Source organism: Scyliorhinus torazame, chromosome 5 (genome assembly GCF_047496885.1).
Source record: "Scyliorhinus torazame isolate Kashiwa2021f chromosome 5, sScyTor2.1, whole genome shotgun sequence".
Taxonomy (NCBI): Eukaryota; Metazoa; Chordata; class Chondrichthyes; order Carcharhiniformes; family Scyliorhinidae; genus Scyliorhinus; species Scyliorhinus torazame.
In genome coordinates, this window is record NC_092711.1 from 80,236,434 (window position 1) to 80,247,601 (window position 11,168).

At 44.8% G+C, this 11,168-nt stretch overlaps 1 gene segment (V, D, J or C); it reads left to right on the forward strand.

Moving 5' to 3' along the window:
- Positions 1-934: 934 nt before the first annotated feature.
- LOC140422786 (T cell receptor alpha variable 19-like) lies at positions 935-10,411 on the forward strand. The segment is given in 3 exon segments: positions 935-945; positions 5,500-5,561; positions 10,104-10,411. Coding segments are annotated over 3 exon segments (381 nt in total).
- Positions 10,412-11,168: the final 757 nt, after the last annotated feature.

Here is an 11,168-nt window from a genome sequence, read left to right on the forward strand (position 1 = left end):
TGGTACGGGAATTGAACCGTGCTGCTGGCATGCTTTAGTCTGCTTTCAAAGCCAGCGATTTAGCCCTGCGCTAAACAGCCCCTTTGAAATTTCCCCCTGAAATCTGTGAAGCTTTCTTCCATGACGATCACATTGCCCCGAAAGTCCGCTCCATGTGAATACAGTGTGTGTGGCACTGCAAGGGACTCCACTACACTGACCCATTGGTTAGGTTAACAATCTTCATTTACTACCCAACATTCTCCCATGTGTGTTGTGTAACACACACTGACAGCTCTCCATCCACAGCAATATGCAGCCACCTCCCGGAGACTTTGGCAGCGAGCGAACGAGTGTCAGCTCCACTCAGCTTCTGGTGTCTTTGGAGTTTGATTTGAAAATGTTATATCCCTCACTTCCGTGCCTCCCACACTGTGTGCTGACAGCTCGGATATGTGTGGACCCCTGTCACTGTAGCAAAGTCACTCTGGACTCTCCCTGTGGGAGTGTCATCCTCATTCAATTCCATTTAAACATGCTGCTGCGAACATAACTCAGTAGAAACAGAGTCTTCTGTCCTCTGCTCAGAAGCTGGGCTGGTCACACACAGCCTCAATATACTCAACAGACACGGCAGCAAGAGACAGGACTCTAACCTGCTTTTTATTGGAAGAAGTCTTACAACACCTCTTCATTTGCCTGAAGAAGGACCAGTGCTCCGAAAGCTAGTGTTCGAAACAAACATGTTGGACATTAACCTGGTGTTGTCAGACTTCTTACTAGTCTCTGTCTGCTATCCCCGCTATTGCTCCCCACTGTCACTGCCACTGCTCCTTCCTCAGGTGAATGAAGAGGTGAATGAAAGTGAGACTGTGTGTGTGTGTGTGTAATGCATAAAGGGTCCAGCAGGTGGAGATTGCTAAAAGTGAGACTGTAGGTTGTGTGCGTGTATGTGATGCTGAGAGAGTCCAGCAGAGGGAGATTGCTGAAAGTGAGACTGTGTGTGTGTGTGTGTGTGTAATGCATAAAGGGTCCAGCAGATGGAGATTGCTAAAAGTGAGACCGTGGTTGTGTGCGTGTATGCGGTGTTAATGCCAGCCGACTTCTGACAATAATAAAATATGTGTTTGTTTGGTTGAGTCTTGCAAATCTCTCCCTTTCACTGCAATCTGGGTCATCAGCGGCGTAGGCAGTAGTGCTAACCACTGCACCACCATGCCGCCTGCCAATACGAATTCTAATTGTATAATAAACGCATTAAATTCAAAATACCAAATTTGCGGAATCAAGCGCATTGGTATTTAAGTGATAAAAATATAGGTGAACGACACAACACTAATCTTGAATCTTAAGTGGAAATTATTTAGCTTTGGTGATTTATGTTGAAATCTGTGTCAATGTTCATTAGTTGCTGCAAGAGGCATTGGGAAAGGCGCCAATACCACTGCAGAGTTTGTTGAGCGCCTTGCCGACGAGAAGAGAAGAGGCACCAGCAAATCGCCCTCAAACGCACTGCTGCCTCAAGGTGCCGTGGTCCCGGGTTCTATCCCGGCCCAGGGTCATTGTCTGTGTGGAGTTTGCTCATTGTCCCGTGTCTGCTTGTATTTAAACTTGAATCCAATAAATCAGGTAGCACAGTGGTTAGCACAGTTGCTTCACAGCCCCAGGGTCCCAGGTTCGATTCCCGGTGTGGGTCACTGTCTGTGCGGAGTCTGCACGTTCTCCCAGTGTGTGCGTGGGTTTCCTCCGGGTGCTCCGATTTCCTCCCACAGTCCAAAGATGTGCAAGTTCGGTGGAGTGGCCATAATAAATAGCCCTTAGTGTCCAAAAGGGTTAAATGGGGTTACTGGGTTATGGGGATAGGGTGGAAGTGTGGGCTTGAGAAGGGTGCTCTTTCCAAGGGCCAGTGCAGACTCAATGTGCCGAATGGTCTGTTCTGCGCTGTAAATTATATGTTTGTGGAAGTTGGATGTTAAACAGTTTAGTGAGAATTGGGTCAAAGGGGCAAAGGGTAAGTCTCACAGACAAGATGAGCGCTGGGAGAGCATGATGAGAGAGAGCAGGAAAAGAGGGGAAAGATGTGAGTTCAGAATTTGGAAAATAAATTTGGATTACAGGGTCAACGGCAGGGTTCTGAGGAATGTGGAGGAACAGAGAGATCTTGGGTTCATGTCGACAGATCTCTGAAGGTTGCCACTCAAGTGGATAGAGCCGTCAAGAATGCTTATAGTGTGTTAGCGTTTATTAACAGGGGGCTTGAGTTTAAGAGCCGCGGGGTTATGCTGCAACTATACATGACCCTGGTGAGGCCACATTTGGAGTACTGTGTGCAGTTCTGGTCACCTCATTATGGGAAGGATGTGGCAGCATTGGAAAGGGTGCAAAGGAGATTTACCAGGATGCTGTCTGGTTTGCAGGATAGGTCTTATGAGGAAAGGTTGAGGGAGCTAGGGCTTTTCTCTTTGGAGCGGAGGCGGATGAGAGGCGACTTAATAGAGGTTTATAAGATAATGAGGGGGGTAGATAGAGTGGATCACTTGAGGTTCAGCGGTGGTTACAATGCTGAAATTTATCAAGTTAAGTGTGCACAAAATAAAAAGATTTTCCTAAAATACGCGTTTTGTCCACAATCGTTTGGGAAGGGAAATATCTGAATGAATACTGCTGGGTTTCTGCATGTTGCTTAAATTAGTTGCCGCTCTATGTAGTTTATTAGATACAGTTTAAAGTAAACACTTCTCTTTCTGCCTTAACTCCTTGAGGACAGAGGCTGAGTGTCAGAACCTCCCTGACTCAGATCTGATGAAGACCCTTCAAAAGGGAAAGTCGGAATGTATTTGACTGAAGGTGGTGTATTTATACATATCTAATCCTTCACTAATATATACAGTCTACTTTTAAAAGACATAAAAATTCTCGATTTCATTATCGGAAATTGTTGAATGCAGCCTTGGGCCCTGAAGACTCTGACGCACTTGAAAGCTGTACCTTGTAGTTCCATGTCGCCACCACCAGAGGATAGTGGGATAACCTATTGGCTTCAATGACGGGACAAATACCAGACCCAGAGTGCAAAATAAATATTGAGAACATACAAGTAAGGAAAATGACGAGACAGAAACAGCACTTTGGCATTGATAGAAAACGAAGTATATTATTAGTAGTTGTCAAAGTTGTTATTACTGTTGCTATGATTCATACATTCAACAACAACGTTTGCAGTGCAGGCATGGAGGTGAGAACACGTGTTCAACATGCAAAATGAGATTTTTGGACGAGTATTAAGAGATCCCTATTTTACGCTCAAAGTGATCAGAATGTGAAGTGTAGCTTGAGCTGCAATGTGGGAGACTACCTGCACTCAATGGTTAATTGTAAACGCCATGGAGCAGGCAGTAGACGCAGAACCACCGGTACAGTCCTCTCACCGGTCCAACAAGGAGGCATGTGGGAAAATGGGTATGGAGAGGAGAAATGCATTTATTTCTTTGAGTTTTGTTGCGATCTGGGATGATGCCCTCATGGTGATTGAGAAGATGATACCAAAGCAAATGTAAAAGTTGATTATCAGTTCAAAAGGAGAATCCTGGGCTGGTGGGAGTGGGTTAGGCGGTTCCCGATCTGAAAGGCGATTGAAATTTCGCTTTCTAACAGGCACACCTACTGTAAACCAAATCCTCTCACCGGATCCGAGCTTTCTGTAATTCGGGTCACTTAATGCCCTTACCACACTATTGTTTCGCAGTCCCTTGGAAGAGCGAGCAAGGGCAGGGTGATCACAGACATCTAGAGATTCAACTGTCTCTATTTCCGCTTTATCACTTGCGGAGACAGCTGAGGCTCACTGCACAATTCTGTCAGGTTAACTATCATTGTCACCGGTCACTGCGTCCACTTGCTGCTCTCGCTCTGACAAGACCACAAGACAGCGAAATTGCTGCCGCATGCCAATTTCAGTGATTGGGTGGATCAGCAGTGCAGTGACATTTCTGCGAGATTATCTCTTTGAAATAATATATCTGAAAATGGAAATCCCTGCTTCTGGGTGCTTGAAACCAGTAAAATCCTTTCCTATTGAATGACTCGAACATGTTTAACTGTATCTCACGAAATAATTCAACTCAGCCTGAATAATCCTTGCTTCGAGATTGACTTGCGCTGCAGTACAACATTCCTTAAATAAGACGACACTTTCACGGTAGTCTGAAAATCCTTTTAGTTACACAATGATGGAAGCATGTGGACCTGCATCTGACACTTAGGGAAGAAAATGAGAAGTGTCGCGATTGTTTGATCGGAAGCTGCAGTCGATATTGTATTGGAGCACTGGGCCTTTGTCTCACTGTGCCTCAGCGCACACTGATACACTCCAGCGTCTGACACTGCCGTGTTGTCAGTCCCGAGAATGTTATTACTTCTTGTTGGGACAATAAAGAGTGTGAACCGCCCGGCCGTTGTATTGCCGCTAATAGAGATTAGGATGTATTTCGGGCCTCGATTCTTTATTTGTCTGTACCGGTGGATACTGTCTGTACCACTGGTAGTTGCATTGCACCGGAGTTCAATCGATTATCCCTCTTGTGCAATCATCTGCTGTGGTTGGTGGATCGCAGCCTTTCCGGCGATAACTGTTGAGAAAGGGGGTTCGGCAAATGAGAAACACCAAATAAAAAGGCCTAACGCCCAACTTTTTCCCAAAACACTCACCTAAAATCAATAGATTGAAAATTACTATTTCATTCGTTGCGTTCTCCTGTTTCTTTCGCTCAGCAGCTCAGGAATATTACAGGAACATCGATCGATTTGGGAAAGGTATGTGCAATCTATTATATTCCTTCCTGCTTGTTATGAAGGAACGTATCTCTTATATATTCACTGAGGGGCGGGGAGCAACGATCTGCTGAGGTTGGAGGCTCAATGAAACGCCCCCTGGTGGCCATATTCATCTTCTGAATAGAATAGAATTCCGACAGTGCAGAAGGAGGCCATTCAGCCGATCGAGTCTGCACCGAACATGCGAAAATGAACCCGACCTACGCCTATTTCCCCACCCTATCCCAGTAACCCCATAACCCGAACTAACGTGGACACTCAGGGGCAATTTACCATGACCAATCCACCTAACCTACATATCTGTGGAGTGTGGGAGGAAAGCGGAACACGTGCAAACTCCACACAGATAGTTACCCAAGGCCGGAAATGAATCCGGGACCCTGGCGCTGTGAGGACGCAGTGTTAACCACTGTGCCACCGTGCCACCTCCACCTGGATTATCTGATGACCTTAAACCACAAAAGTCTCTGAGAAATAGCAGTTAAATGAGAGGTGGTGACTCAGACGCTTGACCTTTGGTAATCTTTGGCTGGAGTGAAATCAAGCCTGGTTAGGGTGTGATTATGGTGTCTGATTGAGATCTCAATAGGGAAACGCGGCAGTGACTGGTCTTTTACCCGCGCTGAGTCACTTCGAAACTTTGTGGAGACAGAAAGGATGGGGTTGTATTGTCTGATGGGAAATGAGAGCATCGGTTCTGTGGGGGCTGATATTCATACCCATTCAAATGGAAAAGATGAAAAGAACATGTAGAGTAACCAGAATTCACGAATACTAGTTTGTCCTGGTGTTTCCGCACCTCCTGTGTCCCACAAGGATCTAACGCTGCTGCCCTCCTCATGCTTAGCGGCAGCATCTGGAACAAAACCTTAGTTTCACATACACCTGAAAACATCCAACTCTAACTCACAACCACCTCACTTGACTCCTCAACAGTTGTCTTCTTAACAGACAGAGTATCCAATGAACCGTCCCCGATGAGCAGCAGTGTTTCCAATTAAATATTAGATGACTGAAAGCATAATTTTCTGTCCTCACTCAATATTCCTTTCGCTGGCTGCAGCCTCCATCCTCTCAATGTTAACTCTCTGAGTTTGCAACTTCGTTGACATATTTGATCCCAAGATGGGTTTCCAAGCTCATATTTGTACCATTTCGAAGAAAGCCTATTCTCATCTCCGTATAGAGACCCGAATTTCCGCCGCCTCGGTTTATCTGCTGATTCGATCCTCATCCATGGCCTCATTACCTCCAGACAGTTGTATGGTCTCATACATTCCATCCTCTGTAAACTTCAACTCATCCAAAAGTCGGCTGTCAGAGTCTTAACTCGTCGAAGGCATTCCTTCAGCTTCACAACCTGTGCTCGTAACCTACATTAGATCTTGTCCACGAAACATACTGAGGTTAAAATTCTCTCGATACAAATCTCTCCATGGCCCCTACCCACCTTATCGCTTTAATCTCCTAGAAGCCAGACACATCCAAGATATCTGGGTTCCTCTGGTTCTGAAGTCTTGAGTATTCATGATTTAAATCTCCTCAAGGCAACATTTGACTGAGTATTGCATCAAAGGTGTCTAGCAATCCTGGAGTCAATGTGAATCAGGCAAAAGCCCTCCATTTGTTTGAGTCATACTTGGCACAAAGGAATATGGTTGTGATCTTTGGAGCTCGATCTTCTGAGTTCCAGGATAGCACTGCAGGAATTCCTCAGGGTATTATTCTGGGAGGAACCATCTTCGGCCTCTTCATTAATAACCTTCCTTCCATCCAAAGGTCGGGAGTTGGGTTGTTCGCTAATGACTGCTCATCGTTCAGCATCATCCGTGTCTCAAATGAAGCAAAACCGGGGCAATAACCAGGCTCGGGCTGGCAGTTGGGAATTAACATTCACGCCACACAAGTGCCAGTGAATAGTCATCCCAAAAAACAGTGAATTTAACCATCGCCCCTTGACATTTAATGGCATTACCGCCGCTGCATACCACCACAATCAACTTCCTGGTGGTCACCATTGACCAAGAACTGAACTGGACTAGTCCTATAGATATCGTGGGCCTAAAAGCAGGTCAAAGACCAGGAATCAGCTTGTGACTGCCTAAAGATTGTCTACAAGGCACAAGTCTGGAACGTGATGGAATTATCTCCACTTTCCTGAATGAATGCAGCTCAAACAACACTGAAGACTCTCAGTACCATTCAGAACAAAACAGCTCGCTTGATTCTAATATGTTTAAAAACATTTACTCCCTTCATCACCAATGGCCAGCGACAGTAATGAGTGCAAACTACAAGATGCACCCCAGCATGCAACGCTCCTTAGATTTCACCTTCCAGACCCACGGGTGCTACCGTCCAGAAGGACCAGGGCAATATGTACCTGGGAAAACCAGGACTTACAGGCTTCCATATAATCACTTCAAATGGTTACTTAGATATACATTGCCATTACTTCACTGTCTCTGGATCAAGACCCTGTCACTCCCTTCCTAACACCACGCTGGGTGCACATTCATCCCAGGAACTGTATCTATTCAAGAAGGCAACCCGCCACCACCTTCTCAAGAGCAACTGATGACTTCTATTAAATGCGGGCCTTGCAGGTGTCGTGGAGGTGCGGAAACAGGAGGAAAAACTAGTATTCGTGAAATCTGGTTACTCTACAAGTTACCAGCCATCTTATCCATTTGAATGCCACCGGGCACTCAACCCTGCATTATCCGCCCTAAATCTCTGCATCTATCTTTCCTCCTTCTAACACTCCCTAAAACCACTTAGCTTTTGGTTATCTGATTTAATATTGTTTTACGAATTTTGGTGTCAGGCTTTACCTCAGCATTTTCCTGTGTGTCCACGTCGGACGTTTAATCAATTTAACGTTGTACTAAGCACTTGGATTGAAATCCGTACCCAAGTAACAGAACCAAAAGCCGATCCATTCGCTTTGTCTTGTCGGTGAACGAGTGTGGAGCATTTGTGAACCGATCAGTTGAGATGGGACGAAAGGCCTTCCTCATTCCCCAGTGCCTTGTTATCAAGTGAGTGATCTGCCGCAGTGAAAATGGGCAGTGAAAATGGAAAAACTATGTTGGAGCGCCCTTTTGTGGTTGAATGTGGTACATTGTCTCTGCCTGGCAATTCAATGGTTTTAGCGAGTGACATCCACATATTTCTCTGACGTTATCATTAATTTCCATGAACTTGCTTGATGGGTTCTGGAATCTTCTGCTAATAAGAACAAAGGAGCAGGCGTGGGCCATTAAGCCCATCGAGCCTTCTCCGCCATTCAATATGACCAAGACTGGTCTGTGGCCTTAGGGCAGCACGGTAGCACAAGTGGATAGCACTGTGGCTTCACAGCTCCAGGATCCCAGGTTCGATTCCCCGCTGGGTCACTGTCTGTGCGGAGTCTGCACGTTCTCCCTGTGTCTGCGTGGGGTTCCTCCAGGTGCTCCGGTTTCCTCCCACAGTCCAAAGGCGTGCAGGTTATGTCGATTGCCCATCCTTGTTCTTTTAGAAGATTGTAGTTTAGTCGGGCAGTATGGTCGGCACGGGCTTGGAGGGCCGAAGGGCCTGTTCCTGTGCTGTACATTTCTTTGTTCTTTGATAAATTGCCCTTAGTGAGCAAAAGGGTTAGGAGGGGTTATTGGGTTACAGGGATAGGGGGGAAGTGAGGGCTTAAGTGGGTCGGTGCAGACTCGATGGGCCGAATGGCCTCCTTCTGCACTGTATGTTCTATGTTCTAACTCCATATACTTGCCTTTTGTCAATATCCCTTAACACCTTTGTTTAACAAAATATAGTCAATCTCAGATTTAAAATTCGCAACTGTCCTAGCTTCAACTGCGGCATGTGGGAGAGAGTTCCAAACCTCTACCACCCTGTGTGTGAAGAAGTCCTTCCTAACATCTCTGCTCAACGGTTTGGCCCTAATTTGTTGACTGTAATTTGAAATCTCCTCTATCAAAACCCCACAAGCCATCGAGTACCTAATTTTATTCTCTCCTTTACAGTATTTGATTGCAGAAAAGAACCAAGTTGTCTCTAATATAACAAAATAGAATACTGCGTTTGTCCTGAAGGAGAGCTATACGAACGCAAAACATAAATATATTGTACCAATATATGGTAAGCTTCCATTCAAAAACATCCGTAAGTATTGACAGCTCCAGAAAGAGCTCTTTAGTGACTTTGCTTGTGAAGCTAACAAGGAATGTGCACCAAGAGGAGGCTATTTGGGCTCTCCGGCCTGTTCTGCCATTTGATTCCTCCCGGTAGAGTGGTGGAAGTACAGACAATAATATATGATGCGATGTATATTCGAAAAACTGCAGGTCGATGGACAATTAATATGCTGTGGGGTTTATTGTATACTCATGCAGACTGGAAGAATTTGGCCAAATGAGCTCCTCCTGTACTTTAACCCTGTGATTCCATAATTCACACCCTCTCCTAACTCGGAGTAAGCAACCATTCCTTTCGTTGTCTTTCCATCAAAATCCTGAAACTATCAATAAAATAGCACCGTGGGAGCATCTTCATCATTCAGACTGCGGTAGTTCAAAGAGATACTACACCATATTTCGTGAAGTTTTTGATGGACAATAAATGCTGACCATACCATAATCGCTCGTAGAAAGGAAATAGAAACAAAACAAACAAAAGAGAATTCTTGTGAGATTCACAATGGAAACTTTTTACTCTGTTTGTATCTTTCATTCTTTACACATCTCACTTGCTTCCTCTATTTCAATTGTTTCCTCTATCCTAGTTTCTCTCACTTACTGTTTTTCTGTGTCTTCCTTTGCACGTTTATAAAAAAAGTCCAATTGCCACATTAAATACCCCGAATATTTTCCTTTCTGAACAAGTGGCGTGAGCATGGGAGGGGTGGGGCTCATTGTCAAACGCAAGCCCCGCCCAGAGCAGTATCGCGGGCAGGTGGTACAGGAGGAACTGAACAGTCAGCATTGGTGTTAAAATACTGTAATGCCGTTGTCGCATTCGGTACTATATATTGGAAAATATTTACACACGACACTTCCACACCTTCCCTATAGTTTTGTGTCGATCATCTATCAACTTTCAGATTCCAGCAGTAAATACTTCTGCTATTCGAAGAGATTATTGCTGAAGATATAATGAGGCTCAGGCCGCATCTTCATCTGGTTATATTGTGGCTGCTGATCGGTAGGTACAGCCATGTCTGTTTTACCTGTTTGTAGTAGCGTGATGTTGATAAACTTTTCAACTCAGTTTTGCATTTTTTAAAATATGCTTTATTTCAGGGCTTATTCAAGCAGATTCTGCGTCGCAAACTCAGACTGTGCTGCACATTACTGAAGGAGGTAGCATGAAAATCGACTGCAGTTACACAACAGGCTACAGTGATCCCTATTTGTACTGGTACAGACAGCACGAGGACAAGACACTGCAGTTTATTTTGTACAGAGATAAAAGAGATGCGGATTTTGCCAAAGGAAAATTCGTGGCCAACCAGACTAAAGAAGGAAAGACGTTTCCTTTAACAATAATACGAGCAGAAATTCAGGACACCGCCGTATATTTCTGTGCACTGAGTGACACACTGGTTTAAAACGCTTCTGTCGCTGTACAAAAACCCTCGTGATATAGAACTGCCTGTCCAAGGAATCCCACCTCTGTGAGTAACTGTCATCCGCGGTTCTGTGGTAACTGTTCCATCTGACAATTCTCTCTCCTTGAAGTCAGCAGGTTGTGGTTTCAAACCTGACTTCAGAGACCAGAGTAGATCATCCAGGATGACACTTCCACTGCCAGTACTAAGGGAGAGATATTAAATGGAAGCGCCATCTGCCCTCTCAGGAGGATCTGAAATACCCATAAAACGCTTTTATGTCGAGTCCGATTGCTTTCCCGTACAATTAAGCCTCAATCGACATCACTGAACCAAATTATCAATTTGCTCTTTATGAGAACTTGCTGTATGCATTTGACTATTACCTCGACTGCAACAGTGATTTCAATTCAAACGTACATCATTAGGCCGACCTAATGATAGATTAGACCTTGCTCTCTATCATTGTGAGTAGAAATAGTATATTAAGTATTACAACTCGTGGGCATGCACACAGCTTATTCAGTTTCGCAACCAGTACTTGACCATGTTATGTTAAATGGTTGACTGGGCTATAGGTCCCAAGAAGAAATGATCTACCCATCACCTCTTGACATTCAATGGTTTTACCATCACTGAATCCCTCTTGATTAATAATCTGGAGGTTCCTACTGACCTGAAACTGAATTGGATGAGCCGTATACATAATGCGTCTACAAGAGCAGGTCAAAGGGTATAAATCCTCCGGCGAGTAACT